At 40.8% G+C, this 21,381-nt stretch overlaps 1 protein-coding gene across 1 annotated transcript in view; it reads right to left on the bottom strand.

The window, feature by feature from the left end:
• Positions 1 to 98: 98 nt before the first annotated feature.
• RNF212B (ring finger protein 212B) overlaps positions 99 to 21,381 on the bottom strand; it is a 34,269-nt gene continuing 12,986 nt past the window's right edge. The window contains exons 4-14 of the mRNA XM_036449072.2: positions 14,659 to 14,774; positions 13,638 to 13,698; positions 12,488 to 12,516; positions 10,884 to 10,930; positions 10,624 to 10,666; positions 10,399 to 10,462; positions 9,464 to 9,512; positions 8,089 to 8,128; positions 7,597 to 7,697; positions 2,196 to 2,257; positions 99 to 255 (exon numbers count right to left, since the gene is read on the bottom strand). Of these exons, the coding sequence (XP_036304965.1) occupies positions 190 to 255; positions 2,196 to 2,257; positions 7,597 to 7,697; positions 8,089 to 8,128; positions 9,464 to 9,512; positions 10,399 to 10,462; positions 10,624 to 10,666; positions 10,884 to 10,930; positions 12,488 to 12,516; positions 13,638 to 13,698; positions 14,659 to 14,774 (678 nt within the window). The 3' untranslated portion in view covers positions 99 to 189. The remainder of the gene's footprint in view (positions 256 to 2,195; positions 2,258 to 7,596; positions 7,698 to 8,088; positions 8,129 to 9,463; positions 9,513 to 10,398; positions 10,463 to 10,623; positions 10,667 to 10,883; positions 10,931 to 12,487; positions 12,517 to 13,637; positions 13,699 to 14,658; positions 14,775 to 21,381) is intronic.

The following is a 21,381-nucleotide window of genomic DNA, read 5'->3' as shown; positions in this document are numbered from 1 at the left end:
TTCCTGAAGCACTAGTCTTATATAATACCTAACCACTTTCTAAGGAGGTAATTAGGCTGTACATAGTAAAGATAGATAGTACAGAATGAAACCAGCCAGGGGTACATTTTCTAAGGCCATCATGCCTAATGGGTATTGGATGCTGGTCTGTCCTTCAGCAGTATGTATAGATCAGACCTTGAAGATGATCTATCTGGGAATGGTCCATGCTTCTCTCCCCCTGGCTAATTCCATCTGTCTTTGTTGGTAGAGAGTCTGCAGCAGAAGAGAAGACAGATATGGATGTTTATAAGAAAAGGGAAAATAAGAACCTCTCAAGCTATTTTGTGAAATTCATTTGGACAGCAAACCACCACCACTGCTTTCGCATAATTTTCTCCATTGCATGATAACTTTCCCAAACTAAGGTTTGAGACATCAAAGGCTTCATCACTACTTATGAAACTGATATTTCAGTGTGAGATTATCTGGTGATAATAAGACTACCATTTTAGAAGACCTGGAACATAATAATACCCACATGTGATTATCAGGGAGGCAGAATTATGCCTCCAGGGAGATAGCACTTTCAATAACTCTAAAAACTATTATAGAAATCCAAAACAAAACAAGTAGAGTAGTATAATGAACTCACATGTAGCCATCACCCAATTTCAACAAACAACTCAAGGCCTATTGTTCATTTCTATTCTCTCACTGCACCTCTCCACTATATTTATACTAAAGAAAAAAAAAACCCAGATAATCATTTAACTTTCTTTCCATCAATATTTTAGTATGCATCTCCAAAAGATATTTTTAATTTCATTTTATTTTGCTAATCCTCACCTGAAGATACTTTTTCCATTGATTTTTAGAGAGTGGGAGAGGGGGGGAGAGAGAGAGAGAGAAAAAAAAAAAATCGATGTGAGAGACATATCTATTGGTTACCTTCCAGCACATCCTGATGGGCTAGGAATCGAACCTACAACTGAGGTATATGCCCTTGACTGGAATCAAACCCGAGACCTCAGACCAATGCCCCAAGGCAAAATCAGCTAGGAGCAGATAGACTATTTTAAAAAATATAACCACAATAGCACTATACCTACAAAAAACAACAACCTGTTAATAATTCCTTAATATCAAATGTGCAACAGGTATTCAATTTTCTTCAACTTTTCCATAAATGTTTTTTTATAGTTAGGGCCCATATCTTTGTAGATGGTTTATACATTTCAATTATTTTCTCATCTGTAGAATAGAATAATCCCTCTATTTGTGAGGATCTTAGAGCAGGATGTTATTTCCCAGTTTTGCCTCTTAGGGAGTAGACGCTAATTTCCTGCTAATGGAAATAAAAGGAACTTTGGAATACGAGAGCAAAATATTTATCTACCTTAATAGGTCCTTGGGGTCACCAGGATCTTGGCATGGTGAAAGGGCTTAAATATCCTCAAGACCAGAGCCATAAAAGTTAACTTAAAAGGCAACCCTAGACTTTTCATTGAACAGAGCTCCTTAACAAACCTCATTTCCATGCCTTTTCCCCCTCGTTGCCTGGATCAGAGTGATAAAATGTTACTTGTTATCTCACGTTTTCCGAGTTCTAGCAGCACCTCTATGCAAAAGATGTATTCCATCAAAAGTACTTTTTTTGTGTGTGAAACTTGGGAATGTCAGCTGTGTCCACAAACTTAGTTACTTTGTTCAAGATTGTTCAGTTTAAAGCCTTTCACTACTATGTAACCTAATTTTTTATTAAAATATATTTTATTGATTTTTTACAGAGAGGAAGGGAGAGAGATAGAGAGCTAGAAATGTTGATGAGAGAGAAACATCGACCAGCTGCCTCTTGCACACCCCCTACCGGGGATGTGCCCGCAACCAATGTATTGTACATGCCCTTGACCGGAATCGAACCGGGGACCCTTCAGTCCGCAGACCGAAACTCTACCACTGAGCCAAACCGGCTTCGGCTGTAACCTAATTTTTTAAACCTCAAACCAGGAAGCTAATCTGATGGGGATAGAATTTTTAAAATTGAGATCATTATGGAAAATTGTGTACATGGGGTCACCACACTTGAAACCCATGTCATTCTCCACTGGATACATTCTATCACCTTAACAGGAGACCAGAATGAGGTGTTTAATGTGCAGGTCTAACTTGGAGAATTTTTCATACTCAGATAAGTTAGACTAGTCATGGCTCACCTGCAGGGCCGGTAGCTGAAAACCAGGAAGACTCTCTAGTGCGCTTCTGCTCTCCCTCTGACCTGAAGGTTAGAATAGAATGGTAAAAGATAACTTCGTTGAGCAGTTCCTTGGTAGTATTACTTGTGGATCAGGGTAATTCTTAATCTGGGAACACTGTTCAGAAGGGAAAAGACTATTTGCTAAGCAATTTGAAAGGTGACTTGAATCCCCACTGTTTAGGGATGGTCCATTCTTTTCCTTTGAGGATGGAATGGAGCCAGAGAGATTTGAGTTTATGAGTAGGAAGATGTAGAAACAATATATTATAAATATTTTGGGGAGCTACAGAAGATGACAGCCCCTTATCAAGAGGACTGGTAGCAGAGGCACCTTTTTGAAAATGATGGGAATAGGATACGGACTTTATCATTCTCATTCAGAACTGAGCTCCTAGCAATGTTCAAACAGAGGTCTGAAAGTGGGGGGGCAGTTTAATAAATAGCAGAACTTAACTGGTGACAGGATGCATGCTATTTAGGCAAAATTCAAAGCCTCCCTTCAATGTGAAGGAAATTGGATAAATTAAAGAACATTAAAGAGTTAAACTGGGGGAAACCAAGATGCCGGCAAAGGTAAACAACTAAACTGCTGCCTCACACGACAATTTCAAAACTACAACTAAAAGACAAAATGTTTATCATCCAGAATAGGGGTGTCGAACTCAATCAGAGAAGGGGCCAAAATCTAAAATCCAGCCTAAATCGCGGGCCGAATGGCTTACTGAACAGTCATAAACTGTCATTGTGATGGAAACGCAGCGGAGTGCAGTGATGACAGCGCGGTGCGGGCCACATTGCAAGGCCTGGCGGGACGGATTTGGCCCGCGGGCCTTGTGTTTGACACATGTGATCCAGAACCATGGGAAAGCTGGCTGAGTGGAAGTTTTACTACTAGAAGGAAAGAGAAAGGAGCACAAACGCTGAAAAGCTGCGGTACAGAGGCACACAAATCAGGCTGGTGGCGGGTGACTGGGCACGCGGCTTTTTTTCAACTCGCAGGGAGGCAAGCTCCTGATCACTCTGAAATCCAGTTTCTGGGGAGACGTGGGGGACCCAAACAACTAAGGAGAGAAGCTGGTCTGTCAGCCATCGGGTCAGAAAGTGAGGGTGACTTTTTTGCAGAGGTGAGCTCAGCAATCATTTTTTACTGCACTGGAGCATGGGACACAGGGACTTGGAAATGCGGAAAGGCAGAGAAGGCTGACTGGCAGCCATCGCTGTTTGCCACGCCCTAGCCTAGTGATGCTTTAGCCTAGTGATGCCCTGAGACCCTGCCCTGCACATTCTATAAACCAGCCCAGGCTCCACACAGCAGCTTTTGCATATAAATGGCCTGCCCTATGGCAGCTTAACCAAATAAACTGCAGCTCCAGTCAGACTGCTCCAAAACCACCAAATCACAAGCAAAGAGGAGAAAACAGTAGTTCTTGCTGTAGCTCCTGCTGGGTGGCCTCAGACAGTAGCTGACTTGCATCCCATTGGAGATCCAGAAACTAGTGTATCTAGTGGTCGGTGTGAGATGACACCATATTTCAACTACTCTCATAAAGGACACATTCAAGAGGCAGACTCAATGAGCACCAAAGCCCTACTGGAACAAGTCCTGCCCCATAAACGTGTCTCCAGCACAGCAATTCTTACATTATGGACACAGCGGGTCCTCACAGCCAATTGGCCTGGAGGTCAATTCCTCCCAGTGACACCAACAACAATCAAGACTTAACTACAGAGGGAGAATCCAAGATGGCTGCACAGGTAAACACCTAGCCGCAGCCGCACAAAACAGTTTCAATAAAATACAACTAAAATATAAAATGGACATTACCCAGAACTACAGGAAAGTCAACTGACTGGAAATTCTACAATGAAAAGCAAGGAGAAAACCAGAAGGAAGCGCGGAGGAGCTGTAAAAGCCTGAGGTACGGAGACACGCGGCGTGCGGAGAGGACGGAGTTGGAGAGGAGGGTGGCTGAGTGCCTGGCTGGCATTCCCTAGCGGGAAGGAGATAAAAGCTCCGACTGTGCTGGACCCCAGTTCCGAATGCTCTGAACCCCAGTTCTAGGTCAGACCCCGGGGACCCAGGCTCATCTATAGGGAGCTGGGCTGTAAGGCGGAACCCTGGGGGAGCTGCGAAAAGAGATCCTGGAGGCGCGCACATTGCGCACAGAGAAGGGACGGTTGGCTGTGCCCCAGGATTGCCCTGGCAGGAAGGAGACAAAAGCTCCAGGCTGCTCTGAACGCCGCCTCCAACTGAACTGAACCCCAGTTCCGGGTTCTTTGGGAGAGAGCCTAGACTGTTTGGTAGCAGGCGAAAATAGAGGGCACCTTTCTCTCAGAGGTGCTTGCTACGAGTACTGAAGGACCCTGGGGATTACTGAGACTCAGGAACCGCATAGGGCGGGGCTGAGGGAAGCCAAGGCTGTAGGCTCCACCTGAAACCCCCGCCCCATCAGGGAAGCTGCGAAAATGCAGAGACAATGAAATAGATCACAAATGAAAGAAATGGAGGACAAAAAGTGACTGGATATAGAGTTCAAATCTACACTTATAAGGTTTTTCAAGAATTTCCTAGAAGAGGTCGATAAGACCTATGAGGATATGAAAAGGGATCAACTAGAATTAATAAGGAATCAACAAGAAATGATAAGGGATCAACAAGAAATAAAGAATACATTGTCTGAAATAAAAAATATTATACAGAGTCCTAAAAACAGAATGGAAGATCGCAAGAATCAAGTCAAAGATTTGGAACATAAAGAGCCAGAAGACACTCCTCCGCAGACGCAAGAAGCCAAGAGAATCCAAAAAATTGAAAATAATGTAAGAAAACTCTGGGACAACTTCAAGCGAACCAACATCAGAATTATGGGGGTCCCAGAAGATGAGAGAGAGAGCAAGGTATCGAAAACATACTGAAAGAAATAGTGACAGAAAACTTCCCCCACCTGGTGAAAGAATTAGACTTACAAGTCCAGGAAGTGCACAGAACTCCAAACAAAAGGAATCCAAAGAGGACCACACCAAGACACATCATAATTAAAATTCCAAGAGCAAAAGACAAAGAGAGAATATTAAAAGCAGCAAGAGCAAAGCAGGTAGTTACCTATAAAGGAACACCTATACGATTGTCAGCTGATTTCTCAACAGAAACCATACAGGCCAGACGGGAATGGCAAGAAATATTCAAGGTGATGAATAGTAAGAACCTACAGCCACCAAAGATAATCTACCCAGCAAAGCTATCACTCAGAATCGAAGGCCAGATAAAGAGCTTCACAAATAAAAAAAAGCTAAAGGAGTTCATCACCACCAAACCAGAATTATATGAATTGGTGAAGGGGGTTCTTTCGAAAGAGAAAGTAAATAAAGATAAAAATTATGAACAACAAATACTTAACTATCAACAAGTGAATCTAAAAACCAAGGAAATTTAAAAAAAAAAAATCTGATGAACAATATTAACTGTTGAATAGAATAGAATCAGAGGTATGGAAGCGGAGTGAACTGACGATTCTTGGGGAAAAGGGGAGAGGGGAATGTGGGAAGAGACTGAACATAAACTGTGCATCTATGGATGAGGACAATGGGGGGTGGGGAAAGGGCAGAGGGTGGGGTGGGAACCTGGTGGAGGAGAGCAATGGAGTGGGGTGGGGGGGAAAGGAACATTTGTAATAATATGAACAATAAAAATTTATTAAAAAAAAAAAAAAAGACTTAACTACAACAAGGCTGTACACACAGTCCACAAAGGGTACACCAAGAGTGTACACCTTAGGTAACTGGGAAGCTGACCCATTGAACCATATAGGACACTCAGCACACAAAGCTATCCTACCAACTCAGGGAAGCAGTGAAAATGAGGAGACAAGAAAGCAGATCACAAAAGCAATGGAGGAGAACAAATGACTGGACATCGACTTCAAAACCACGGTTATAAGATTTTTCAAGAATTTCCTAGAAAATTACAGTGGGGAGGGTAGGGAGATCTGGGGAGATAAGAGATCAACTGAAGGACTTGTATACATGCATATAAGTACAAACAATGGACACAAAACTCTGGGGAGGAAGGGCATATATGGAAGGGGGCAATGGTATATGTACACAGATAATAATTTAATAATAATAAAAAAAGAATTTCCTAGAAAAGGCCAATAAATTGAACAAGACCCTAGAGGATATGAAAAAAGGACCAACTAGAAATTAAACATACTCTGACTGAAATAAAAAATATACAGAGACCCAACAGCAGACTAGAGGAACGCAAGAATCAGGTCAAAGATTTGGAATATAAAGAGGCAAAGGACACTCCTCTGGAGAAGCAAGAAGAGAAGAGAATCCAGAAAGTTGAAGATAGTGTAAGAAGCCTCTGGGACAACTTCAAGTGTACCAACATCAGAATTATGGGGGTGCCAGAAGAAGAGAGAGAACAAGACACTGAAAACCTATTTGAAGAAATAATGACCAAAACTTTTCCCACCTAGTGAAAGAAATAGACTTACAAATCCAGGAAGCACACAGAATCCCAAACAAAAGGAATCCAAAGAGGACCACACCAAGATACATCATAATTAAAATGCCAAGGGCAAAAGACAAAGAGAGAATCTTACAAGCAGCAAGAAAAAAAGTTACCTACCTACAAGGGAGCACCCATATGACTGTCAGCTGATTTCTCAACAGAAACTGTGCAGGCCAGATGGGAGTGGTAAGAAATATTCAAAGTGATGAATAGCAAGAACCTACAACCAAGATTACTCTACCCAGCAAAGTTATCATTCAGAATTGCAGGGCAGATAAAGAGCTGCAAAGATAAGAAAAAGCTAAAGGAGTTCATTACCACCAAGCCAGTAATATATGAAATGCTGAAAGGTATTCTTTAAAAAGAGGAAAAAGAAGAAAAAGTAAAGATAAAAATTATGATCAACAAAACATATCTATCAACAAGTGAATCTAAAAGTCAAGTGAATTAAAAATTTGAGGAACAGAATAAACTGGTGAATATAATAGAATCAGGGGCATAGAATGGGAGAGGATTGATAATTCTCAGGGGGAAAGGGAGGGTGCGGGAAGAGACTGGACAAAAATTATACACCTATGGATGAGGATAGCGGGGTGGAAACCAGGTGGAGGGGAGCTACAGGGGGGAAAAGGAGAAACAATTCTAATAATCTGAACAATAAAGATTTATTAAATTTAAAAACAAAACAAAACAAAGATAACTATGAAAAAAAAAAAAGTTAAACTGGAGACAGTGCTCTTTTGTGGGAAGATCCCCAACTTCTTTTTAACTTGAAAATTTTCATTTTATTTTATATGTGCCAATGATTGAAGCTACAATCCTTTAGGAATGTTATTTAACTTACCTGAATTGTTGGGGGTGAGTACTTGTATGTGGCCTGAATCCCCACTATTCAGGGATGGTCCAAAGGAAAAGATCCCTAGTCCAGATGAGGCAGATGAAGTTCTATGGAGGGGAAACACAAGCATCAGCAGAGAAAAAGGAAAGGTAAAGGTAAAAAGCATCTGTAAAGAAAGAACCTATACATTTAGGCCAGGAACCCTGCTTGCAAGTGAGAATAAAATAAGTAATTGAGCCCAGCCAGCATGGCTCAGTGGTTGAGCATTGACCTATGAACCAAGAATTGCAGTTCAATTCCTGATCAGGGTGCATGCCATGTTCAGGCTCAATCCCCTGAGTGGAGTGTGCAGGAGGCAGCCAATCAGTGATTCTCTCTCATTACTGATGTTTCTCTCTCTCCCTTCCTCTCTGAAATCAATTAAAATATATTTTAAATCTAAAAAAATTAAGTGTCCCAGTGAGCAGATCCCAAGTGAAAGGAAGCAGTGTTACTTACCTGTATGACAGACTGTGAGTGGAAGCTGGTGAAGGGGTTTCTAGAAAGTATAAAAATGAGCCTGTGAGATAATCCAGACTGGAGAAGAGACTCAAGTATGCTAGGGGCTAGGGCAAAGAAACTAAGGGTCAAAGATTTTCATCATATATGTCAAAAAAACTTTTGCCAAAACTGGTTTGGCTCAGTGGATACAGCGTAGGTCTGTGCACTGAAAGGTCCCAGGTTCAATTCTGGTTAAGGGCATGTACATTGGTTGCAGGCACATCCCCAGTGAGGGGTGTGCAGGAGGCGGCTGGTCAATGTATATCTCTTATCGATGTTTCTAGCTCTCTATCCCTCTCCCTTCCTCTTTGTGAAAAATCAATAAAATATATTTTTTTAAAAACAAAACTTTAGGTTTTGTTGATTTTCTCTATTTTCTATTCCCTAGTTCATTAATTTCTGATCTAATCTTTGGTTCTTTGAAGTGATCAACAAAACATTAATATTTAGTATTTAGCCATACTAAGAAAAAATAACTAAAATCAGGAATTAAAGAGGGAATATTACTATAAAATTACCATAAATAAATTGGGTGTGGTTGCTTAGTGGTTGAGTTTCAATTTATGAACCGAGAAGTCATTATTTGATTCCTGGTCAGGGCATATGCCTGTGTTGCAGGCTCAACACCCTGTAGGGAATGTGCAGGAGGCAGCCGATCAATGATTCTCTTCCTCTTCCTTCCTCTCTCTGAAGTCAATAAAAAAATATATTAAAAAATAATAAATTTGCTAGGACATCTACAATTTTCAAAGGGAAAAGTATGAAACAATTGAGGAGAGACTTTGGTGAAATTAAAAAACTGTTATCCTAAAGAGATTTGCAAATTTCAAATTGCCTTTTTGGAAAGGGAAATTTCTGATAAGTATTCTCTAATGCCCTTGAAAATAGTAATTTTAAGGGGGAAAAGAAAAGAAAATTAAGTGGGTGGAACAAAAATATTTCTTCACTGGACAATATTTAGCTTCAATACACAGTGAAGAAGCCAGATATCCTGCAGGCTAAGAAAATCAGCATCTAGTTAACTCTCCTTTTAAGCCTAACTTCTACTGCCATCTTGTGGCAATTTAAAAAATCCATGTCAATTATTTTATTTAAGTTATCCACTTGACTAGATGGGGTTTTCAATGACTTTCTATCACTCAAACCTTTTATTTCCCTCTTATCAGTTTGAGAACAGAAATGTAATTATTTGAAAAGTAATACTATATGTGTGGATATCTGGAATCACTAGAACAAACAAAACGGCATTATATTATACACAGAAAACCAGAAATCTGCGGGTGTATGCACAGAATATTTTGTTTTCTGAGAGGTTTTTTTTCCTCCCCCTCACCAGTATAAGAGTCTCTGGGAGTGCTCCTTCCCTGAATGCTTCTGGCTCCCTGATGGACAAATAATAAACATCCGTTAATAAACGTACTTTAATTTTCTGCTTTCATATTACTTACTATTTCTCTGTATCTACACATTGAAGCACATTTTGTTCTTTCACAGTGGGTATCTAGTCCACACTATACTACTTCCAAAATGTGTATGACTGACACTGTTAATTTAGTGCTTGAACATTTCCACTATTTCATCCCTATTTGTTCTCTGCAGTAGCTTCCAACTTCAGATTTGTGCTGCTAAAAGAAAAGTCTAGGATGTTCTCAGATAACTTATGCCAAAATCACGTAAGTTTAATATTCTTGCCTTAAATCTTTGCTTTCATTTAGTATTAGAAATCTCATTGGTTTGTTTCAATGATTGGTGTGTTTCAATGATTGAGCACTGACCTATGAACCAGGTCACAATTCAATGCCGAGGTTGTGGGCTTGTACAGGAGCAGCCAATCAACAATTTTCTTAAAAAAAAAAAAAAAAAAAAAAAAAAAAAATATATATATATATATATATATATATATATACATACACACACACACACATATATATATATATATTATTGATTTTTTTACAGAGAGGAAGGGAGAGGGATAGCTAGCTAGAAACATCGATGAAAGAGAAACATTGATCAGCTGCCTCCTGCACACCCCCCACAGGGGATGTGCCCACAACCAAGGCACATGCCCCTGACCGGAATCAAACCCAGAACCCTTCAGTCCACAGACCGACGCTCTATCCCCTGAGCCAAACCGGTTTTGGCCGATCAATTTTCTCTCATCATTTATGTTTCTTTCTCTCTCTCTCTTGCCTTCTCCTTTTCTCTCTAAAAATCAATAAAAATAAAAATAAAATCTCAATCTAGAAAAAGAAGGTAACTTTTACTTACTTGTCCCACGCTGCTACTAAAGCCAGCCACTCTATAAGGGAGAGACTCCACAGAGGAGGACCGGCTGTATAAGGTGAGACAAAACAAAACAAACAAACAAACCTGGCATTAAACTTCTGCAGAGACCTAAAGTCTCCTTGGTCTATCTCAGCCACATCTAGGTATTGCTTTCATCTTCCAACTTTTGCTAACAGTTTAATGTTGCTATGTAGGCTTCCTACTCACCTGACCACTTGACTGCTATGCTGATAACTGGGTCTTGGAGTAACTAAAAAGGAATAAAGTGCAGAATGAAAAGTTTCCATCAATAGTATGCTCTTGCCTAGCCAATCGGTTGCAAGTGGGTATCTGGCTGTATGATCTCATTTCATACCTAAGGTTAAGGAAATCACATTATAGTCTTTGAGTGGAAACCATCTTCCAAATGGGAAAAAGATATCTATTCAACTCACACAGATTTTGGGGCAAAAAAAAATGTTCTCTACCTGACTGTGTTGGGGAAGTAATGCCCACTGGTCGAGGTGTGGTTGGCCTGCAGGAAAAAACAGGAGGCAGCTCTAATAACTCTAAGTAGAAATTTCACATTAGAGGATAAATCAAATCATTATTTTTAGAAGTAATAGCTTCCTCTCTGAGAATAAATTGCTTATTATCATGTATTAACAGGTATCATCCCAAAATATGGAGTGCAAATTTCCATATAAGACCCCCTTGGCTGTCCAACTCCCTAAGTGAAAACTTCTTCCCTTTCTTGCCCACAATATGGTAAGTTTTGAAGTCCTCCTTTCCTTCTTTCTTTCCTCAGTGCCTTACCAAGTACTTCCAACTTTACATATATCTAACCAACTGTCCATTCATTCATATATCCACCATTCCCCCTCACTCACTCCATCCTCTCATCCATCTATCCAACAAGCATTTATTTAGGGCTTATATGTCCTATTGATAGATACTGAGATTACAAAGATACTAGAATATGATTCCTTTCTCTGAGAGGCTAACAGGTTAGTGGGAGACACAAAAATAACCCTATCTAATAAAAGAGAAATACACAAATTGACCATCACTCCAACATACAAGATGGCCACCCCATTTGGTCAAAGATGGCTGCCCCCCTGAGGACACAAGATGGCTACCACAAGATGGCCAACAGGGGAGGGCAGTTGGGGGTGACCAGGCGAGCAGAGGAGGGCAGTTAAAGAAGACCAGGTCAGCAGGGGAGGGCAGTTGGGAGGGACCAGGCCTGCAGGGGAGGGCAGTTGGGGGCTACCAGGCCTTCAGGGGAGGCAGTTGGGGGCAACCAGGCCAGTAGGGGAGGGCAGTTAAAGGCAATTGGGCCATCAGGAGAGCAATTAGGCATTGATCAGGCTGGCAGGGGAGTGGTTAGGGGGTGATCATGCTGGCAGGCAGAAGCAGTTAGGAGCAGTCAGGCAGGCAAGTGGTTGTGAGCCAGCAGTCCTGGATGGTGAGAAGGATATCCGACTGCCCTCAAGGGGTCCCAGATTGGAAAAGGTGCAGGCTGGGCTGAGGGACACCCCCCCCCGCCCCCATTGCATGAATTTCATGCACCAGGCCTCTAGTAATAGTAATAAAGCAAGGTTTAAGTGTTATAATGGGCATGTCAGTGGTACAGAAATATAAAAGAATACTAGGCTAACTTTTGTGAATACAGGAGTCATGTATTTTTTAATCCACCAACACAGGGCTAACATTAAAAATATTTAACAATTACCAATTAGAATGATGGGTGATGTATACCCAGCACTTAATAAATAGTGGTCACTTAATGATTATTTACTCCATAAATGAATAATAGAACACCTACTGTAGCTAATGAAGTCTTGACAGAAGAAATGACATGGAAGTTGAATTCTGAAGGATGAGTAGGATTTTGTAAGATGATGGTTAAGGGGAAACATTACTTTCAAGATTTTACTTCAGTACTTTTCAGTGAGTAACTCTTGGAGAGGTGAAAGATAAGTTCATCAACCATTTCCTTCACCTCAGAGCCCACACAGGAGTTACAACCAAGAGTCAAGAAAGAAAAGGAATTTTCAAAGAGGATAGAATGGGGCCTGATAAAACTGACCTGCTTCCTTGGTACCAACTTGGCGATTCCTGTAATTGAAAAAAAATGAGAGTGAAGGAAACTGCAGCTCAAGGGTCTTAATCTGTGGATCTTACTTATTAGATATGTAAGCTGCAATGTCTGATAGCTGTGGTTGTTAAGACTTCCAATAGCAGAAAAAATAGCAGCAATGTTTCCTTAGGAAAATTTTAGCTTTGCAGGAATGAAATTCTAATTCCTCTTCATAAAAAGACAGTGAGAGTCCTGTAGAATAATATACATGGGGAAGTAGGGGAGAAAAAGAAAAATGATAGGACTACAATGTGCTATAGTGAGTAACTCTTGGAGAAGTGAAAGATAAGTTCATCAACCATTTCCTTCACCTCAGAGCCCACACAGGAGTTACAGGAGCAGGATCAAGAGGAACATTATATACATACAGAGTACATTCTTAGGAAGAAACAATTGTCTAGGAAATACAGTTTGAGATATTAGAAAGGTCCTGAAGTGTCTTGGGATTCTTGAAGAGAGATTTTAAGTCACAATAGATATCCTATATAATAAAACCTTAATATGCAAATTGACCGAATGGCCAAATGACCAGTCGCTATGATGCGCACTGACCACCAGGGAACAGACGCTCAATGCAGGAAATGCCCCTTGGTGGTTATTGTGCTCCCACAGGGGGAGGGCCGCTCAGCCAGAAGCCAGGCTCATGGCTAGGAGTGCAGCAGTGGTGGCGGGAGCCTCTCCCACCTCCACAGCAGCGCTAGGAATAGCGAGCCAAGCAGTAGGGAGCAGTGAGCAGGTGGGCAGTAAGTACAATAGATAGGGGTCCCGGACTGCGAGAGGGTACAGGCCAAGCTGAGGGTACCCCCCAAGTGCACAAATTTCGTGCATCAGGCCTCTAGTCTCTTCTATTGTATAAGAGAGCTTCCCAAATGATATATTGTAACTCACTGATGTTCAAGGATGGGCTATCAGTGTGCTAAATACTGACCTTTAAAGCCCTCCAAAGTCTTCTGTGGCCTCATCTGTCTACTACAGTGTGCTTGTACACATATTATCAGGTGTAAATGAAAAAGTTATGAAACACTAATCTAGTTAGCCTGCTAGATAGATGGGAAAAGTAGGAGAGAAAATCATAGTAAGGAAAATCAATTTCATTTACCTTTAGGATGGCTAGAAATTTCTTTAGTTCTTCATTCTCTTTCCTTAAAACTGACAGCTCCCTAGGCAAAAGATGAAAGCAATCAGCTCTAGTAGGTCAGTGGGATAATTATTATCTAGTTAATGCTTATGGAGACTTTGATTATTATCTAGTTATGCTTATAGAGAGATGCCTGCCACCATACCCGGTATTCCTCTCAGAGATTTAGTAATTCGGGGAGACAATGGCATGGCTTTGATGATGAGAAGAATCAGATGGACAAAATAAACAGTCACTTAGTATAACTTCAGAGGAGTTTACACAGAATTCCATTTCCTCTCCGCATAAACCGCTGGCCTGCTGATATCTGAAAATTTCCATCAAGGATTCTATCTTTTAGCTTAAGATTTCCAAAATACATTCCCCTAGAGCAGTGTTTCCCAACCTTCTCTCATGATGAGAATCACGTGGTGGAGTTGTTAAAACACAGATTCCTGAATCCCAACTAAGAAGTGCTAAACTAGAATTTTTGGGAACATATAGGTAAAATTGCATACCTAACTTAGTGCTCTGTATATAAAATCTGTCTTAGAGCACTAAGTTAGGTATGCAATTTTACCTATATGTTCCCAAAAATTCTAGTTTAGCACTTCTTAGTTGGGATTCAGGAATCTGTGTTTTAACAACTCCACCACGTGATTCTCATCATGAGAGAAGGTTGGGAAACACTGCCCTAGAGGTAACATTCAAATGCTATTTCTTGTCTTTATCACTATGAAAAAGTTATATCGGATTTCTCTGAAGAAGCAGTTTTTGATCAGGGGGAGTAGGAAAAGAAAGCTATAAAGTGAAGAGGACCCCCTCGAGGGAAGAAAAATGAAAATAAAATGGAGGTTTAGGGAACTAAATATTCTGTATCTGATTTGCCTAAGATAAACATAAACACATATGGGACAATTTTTAGGCTTTGCAACCATAGGGATTAAGGGCTATAGCTTCTCTGCAAGAAAAAAGCTCTCTGGTGATTTGATTTGTCACTTACTTGTTCTGTCTGGTCACTGTTTGTTGTGCCTCCTGCATGGCTGCTTCTAACTTTGTAATTCTATGCTTATAAAAGGCGATGAGGAGATCTGTTTGTTTTTTCTGGAAACGCCACACCTATGAAGGAAAACGAGGCCTATGACAAATACCCCCATAACTCCCTCTCCTTACTGCTGGCAACAAAGGGAAATACATCAACTCATACTTTATTTAAAAAAAAAATTTTTTTTAAAAATTGATGTCAGAGAGGAAAGCAGAGGGAGAGAGAGATAGAAACATCAATTATGAGAGAGAATCATTGATTGGCCACTTCCTACACTCCCCACACTGGGGATCGAGCCCACAACCTGGGCATATAGCCTGTCTCGGAATCGAGCTGTGACCTAGTTCATAGGTCAATGGTCAACCACTGAGCTATGTTAGCCAGGCCTCAATTCATACTCTATTATTGATCATTTTCTTCTGAGCATCTGACCTAGTTCATGACTCCCCAGAACTAGAGGGTTCAGCATTAGAAAAAATTAAAATAAACACCAAAACTTTTCATTTCCAGGACTATGGTCTCCTAACATCTTAAAAAGAATATTCTGAGATAGCAGGAGGGCCCTTTAAAAATATAATCTTTCATCTTGAGCAAAAAGAGTGAAACAAACAAACAAAATGTTAGAATTGGTTTTGATTAGTTTGGACTTATTAATTTGGCCTCAGCTTCCACATTCCAGAGCACTAGTAACCAATTTACTTTCCCTGAAGAAACTCATGCAGAATCATATGCAGGTTGCTTATGCTGCTATAGAAAAAAACAAAGAGACACCAAAGGGGATTGCTTATTCCTGAATTTTATTTCTAGGCATGGACAAATAATTTTATCTTTCAACACCGTTTGATAGACTAATGTGCATATCATGGGGTTATTGGTCAAAGCAAAAGTTTGTATTTAGAAAGGGTTTTTGCTTTGTCAAACTACATTTGAATATACAGCAGTATTTATGAGTCAACTCATTCATGCCTACTCAAGACTAAACCTGTTATCTAAGGTTCTTCCCTAGATTATAGTATCTTTTATTTTTAAATCTTCACCTGAGAATACTTTTCCATTGATTTTCAGAGAGTGGAAGAGAGAGGGAAAGATAGAGAGAAATATCAATGTGAGAGAAACATATTGATTGGTTGCCTCCTGCATGCACCTTGACCAGGGGCTGGCCAGGAAGAAGCCTGCAACCAAGATAGGTGCCCTTGACTAGAATCGAACCTGGGACCCTTCAGTCTGCAGGTAAATACTCTATCCACTGAGCCAAACTGGCTAGGGCCTTTGATCTTAGTATCTTGTCATAAACCTTTGTTCTTATCTAATTTATAAGTTGCTTTTACCTCTTTCCTTTTTACTCAAAGCAAAGTTAAATTATCAATAGTTCTAGATAGTAGATAAGAATTAACTGTAGTCTATTTTTTAAAGTTAATTTCATAGAAGTAAAAGATGTTCATTTTAGAAAATTTGAACAGTGCAGTAGTGAAAGAAAATTTACTCAGAATTCTGGGAGTTAACTAAAATGGTGGTGGTGGTAGTGGGGTGTTGGGGAACACTAGATTTTACAGATAGATGTAATACATAGTTAAAAAGTAGTATCCCAAACTCCTAATATACTCTTTTTTTTAAATAGCTTGGCCATTTAATTTAATTTATTTTTTTGTTAAACTTCAACTGAGGTTATTTTTCCACTGATTTTTAGAGAGTGGAAGGGAGGGGGAAAGACAGAAACATCGATGTGAGAGAGACATTAATTGGTTGCCCTGAAGAGTTTTGTCATTTACCGTATTTTTCGGACCATAAGACGCTCTGGAACATAAGACGCACCAGTTTTTAGAGAAGGGAAATGAAGAAAAAAAGATTCTGAAACAAATAGTGTCCTAAAATATTTTATGTGCATTAAAACCCAACATCACAGTCATAAACACATGTAATCAACCCTGTAAAGTAAACAGCAGCATTTAGAACCATTTTAGAGCCGGGCAAGCACACAGAGACCACACAGAGCCGGGCAAGTAAAAAAACTTTTTTTTTAAAGTATATGTGTAGGCTATATTTGGACCATAAGACGCAGGGACTTTCCCCCCCACTTCTGGGGGGGGGGGGGAAAGTGCGTCTTATGGTCCGAAAAATACGGTAATTGTACCCGGGACCCTTCAGTCTGTAGGCTCAACCTCCATCCACTCAGCCAAACTCCTAACCTCCTCTTGAGGTAAGTTTTTGGTTAGAGAAAGTATCAGGCTAGGGCCAAGAAAATCCTAATCCTGCCTTGGATCAGTTCTCCCTTTGAGTTTCTACGTACACTGAGAACAGACCCCTGTGGAACTCCAAGGAGCCAGAATGGAGTCCTGGAAGGCCTTTTGCCTAGGTCTAAGGAGGCCTACTTATCCCCCAAAAAACTCAAACCCAAAAATCAGATCTGACCATTCCAAGAAAAAGAAAGACAAATCCAAAAAAACAACTACCAGCAAGAAGTGTTAGAGGAGCCCTAGCAGGTTTGGCTCAGTGGATAGAGAGAGTGTCGACCTGGGGACTGAAGGGTCGCAGGCTCAATTCCAGTCAAGGGCACATGCCTGGGTTGTGGGCTCGATCCCCAGTGTGGGATGCACATGAGGTAGCCAATCAATGATTCTCATCATGGATGTTTCTGACTCTTTCTCCCTTTCCCTTCCTCTCTGAAATCAATAAAAAATTAGTTTAAAAAAAAAGTGTTAGAGGAGAGGAACAAGTGGTTTTGTCTGATACTAGAGTACAGATGTTTAGTCTGTTTCAAATATGTCCACCAGCCCCCACCAAATGGCTCAGCTGGTTGGAGTGTTGTCCCACACACCAAAGTTTACAGGTTTGATCCCCATTTGGGGCTCCTATGGGAGGCAATGGGTCAATGTTTCTCTCTCACATCGATGTTGCTCTTTCATATCTTCTCTCTCTAAAATCAATAAAAGCATATCCTCTAGTGAGGATTTTAAAAAAAATATATCCACCGAAGAAGATTCTAAACCTAGCTCAGTAATGAATCTCAGTATTTTAAAATTTTTAATCATCAGCAAATTTATTATTATGCCTCACTCAAATTCGTTAGCCCCATAAGGAGGTTGGCTTCTTTATTTTCTAAACGACAAATTTTGCTTACTTATAAGCAAAATTTGTGTGTGTGTGTGTGTGTGTGTGTGTGTGTGTGTGTGTTTAACTTGGGGATTGCCCTAATCAGTTTGCCTAGTAGATAGAGCATCAGCCTGAGGACAAAGGGACCCAGGTTTGATTCTGGTCAAGGGCATCTATCTTGGTTGTCAGCACATCCCCAGGTGGGGGTGTGCAGGAGGCAGCTAATCAATGTTTCTCTCTCATCAATGTTTCTAACTCTTTTTAAAAATATATATATATTATTGATTTTTTACAGAGAGGAAGGAAGAGGGATAGAGAGCTAGAAACATCGATGAGAGAAACATCAACCAGCTGCCTCTTGCACACCCCCTACTGGGATGTGTCCGCAACCAATGTACGTGTCCTTGACTGGAATTGGAACCTGGGACCCTACAGTCTGCAGATTGATGGTCTATCCAATAATTATTGGTTTCGGCTGTGTCTTTTTTTTTTTTTTTTTTTAACATATATTTTATTGATTTTTTACAGAGAGGAAGAGAGAGGGATAGAGAGTTAGAAACATTGATGAGAGAGAATCATCGATCAGCTGCCTCTTGCACACCCCCCACTGGGGATGTGCCCACAACAAAGGCACATGCCCTTGACCAGAATCGAACCTGGGACCTTTCAGTCCGCAGGCTAACACTCTATCCACTGAGCCAAACTGATCTTGGCAGTTTTGGCTGTTTCTAACTCTTTATCCCTCTCCTTTCCTCTCCGTAAAAATATCAATAAAATATATATATATATATTTTAAAAAAATATATATATACATATATAAGCATTTTGCTGCTCCTAGTGCATTATGGACCTACTAGTGGCCCAGTGCACAAAATTCGTGCACATTAAAAGGGGATTAATTAGAGGAAATACTTTAATATTGCTATTTGTCCTTTCTCTATAATAGAAGTATCAGAGATGAAAGAAAATTAGTAAAATGTATATGAAAAGCTTCCTCCTGTCAGAGTCTGGGGCCGGCCATGGTACCCAGAGTCAAGTCCCCGCCCACCCACGTGCACCTTGAAATCATGCGAGACCCAGACCCAGCCAGCCTCACCTCATTGGATAAGATCCAACCCAACTGGCCCCACCCCCATCAAGCCCCACCGGCGGGGACTGCAGCCTCAGGTCCCCTGGGCCAGCACTGGGGCTGGGGGCGAAGCCTGAGGTCCCCTGTCAAGCCCTGCCAGGTGGAGGTCACAGCCTCAGGTCCCCTGGCCCGGTGCTGTGGGGGGGATGTGGCCTCAGGTCCCCCTACCGGGGCAGGGGGAGCAGCCTGAGGTCCCCCGGCCTAGCACCGGGGCAGAGGGGCACACCTTGAGGTCCCCCATCAAGCTCCGCTGGGCAGAGGTCCAGGCCTGAGGTCCCCCAGGGCTCAGGTTCCCTGTCCCAGCCCAGTGCCACATCCTCAGGTCCCTGCTGATTGCTCCTTAAGGCTCATTATAAGAACTCAGCTTTCACTGTGGGTGCAGCCATCTTATGTTATGGAAACCCCACCTCTACTGTGGGTGCCGTCATTGATGCTGCCATCTTTGTGATGGTAAATTTGCATATTTTCTCTTTATATAGATAGATGTAAAGTTCATCAATGGCTACCATTACACAAAATGTGTGAGGGATCGAGGATGTAGGCTGGGATAGGGGGGGACCCTCCCCCCCCTTATGCACAATGCTATCAAGTATTCTTGCCTCCCACCCCCTCAATCAAATGATTCTAGGTAAGCCTAAATCTAATTATTAACTTACTGGAGACACAGGAGGTCTATCAGGGGGCAGGGCCGGCTGGCCAACCTCCTGCAGCCCCTCCAGTTGGCTGGACCCACCCCTGATCGGCCCTCCCACTCTGATTGGGATTGGCCAGCCAGACCCCACCTGTGCATGAATTCATGCACCAGGCCTCTAGTCTATCTATATAATGGAATATTATTTTGTCATAAAAGGAAAGAAGTCTTATTACATGCTACAACCTGGATGAACCTGGAAAACATTACACTGAGTGAAAGAAGTCAATCACAAAAGACCATACCTTATATGATTTCATATTTATGAAATGTCTAGAACAGGCAAACTTATAGGGACAGAAAGTAATTAGTGATAGCCTAAGGCTGGAAAGGGTAAAGAGGATTTGGGAACTGCCTGCTAACAGGTATGCTGATTGTAGAAAGAGGATAAGGGAGAGAGGAGAGAGGAAGAGAAAAAGAGAGGGAGAGAGAGAGAAACACCTATGGTTACTGGGATCAAACCAGTAACCTAAGTATATGCCCTGACCAAAATTCAAACCAGCAACCTTTCAGTGTATGGGACAATGCTCAATCAACTGAGCCACACCAGCCAGGGCAGGATTTCTTCTTTTTTTCTTTTTCTTTCTTTTAAATTGAGATATTATATGTGTACATATTTTACCATTGTCCCCCCCACCCCACTTCCATACATATCCTCACCCCCCAGAGTTTTGCGAAGGATTTCTTTATGGAGTGATAAAAATCTTCTAAAATTAGGTAGTAATGACTGCATAATTATATGAATATACTAAGCACTACTGAATTGCAGTTTAAAGGGGTGAATTGGTATGTAAATATATGTCAATAAAGCTGTTATTAAAAAACTAGACAGGGTATTTTATACTTCCCTTTGAAAACAAACAAAACAAACTTCTTTTTACTTTTATGGACTTTCATTATTTTCCTGTAGGTTTGTGACCTTTCGTAATCTATTATGAGTCTTCCCACATTACTATTTAAATATAGTACTTTACAGCTTTCAGAACGTTTTCACAGCCCTGGCTGGTCTGACTCAGTGGATAGAGCATTGGCCTGAGGACTGAAGGGCCCGGGTTCTATTTCAGTCACGGGCACTTGCCCAGGTTTTGGGCTCGATCCCCAGTAAGGGAGTGTGTAGGAGGCAGCCAATCAATGATTCTCCCTCCCTCTTCCTTCCTCTCTGAAATCAATAAAAATATTTTTAAAAAGAATGTTTTCACATTTCATTGGATTTTTTTTTAATGCAACAGTGCTTATCTCTCCAAAGGTTTTGTATTTTCCAAATTGCTAACATGGGTTGTTTTACAAATTGGAAAAATAATACAAAATTTGTGCTTACTTTTTCTTAACAAAATAAATACCTATTGACTTGACATGACCAGTATCATTGGATCTTTACAAGAACTGAAACGAATATAACTGAAATGAGTATTACATGTGAAGGAGTATGAATGGTCAAAGAAAGAAGTTAGTTACAAGCTAGCAGACAGACTTAGTCTTAAGATTTTTCTCTCCAATAGTTTTCCCAGTATTATCACTTTCTCATACTTCATATACTTTAAGGGAAAATATCAATAGAAAGATTATTCTATTAAAAAATACTAGTATTTATTGACTCCTTCTATGCTCCTGGCACCATGTCAAAAGCTGATATATAAGATAAGTACAATTGATACTGTCCCTGTCTTTCTGAGATGATCCACACAAACAAACAGAAATTATAATACAATACAGAAATACAGTGTTTTATTGTGTGTACTTATCTATGTACTAGAGGCCGGTTGCAGGAAGA

Source organism: Pipistrellus kuhlii, unplaced genomic scaffold (assembly GCF_014108245.1).
Source record: "Pipistrellus kuhlii isolate mPipKuh1 unplaced genomic scaffold, mPipKuh1.p scaffold_m20_p_1, whole genome shotgun sequence".
Lineage (NCBI taxonomy): Eukaryota > Metazoa > Chordata > Mammalia > Chiroptera > Vespertilionidae > Pipistrellus > Pipistrellus kuhlii.
This window is presented reverse-complemented; position numbering and strand designations above follow the sequence as displayed.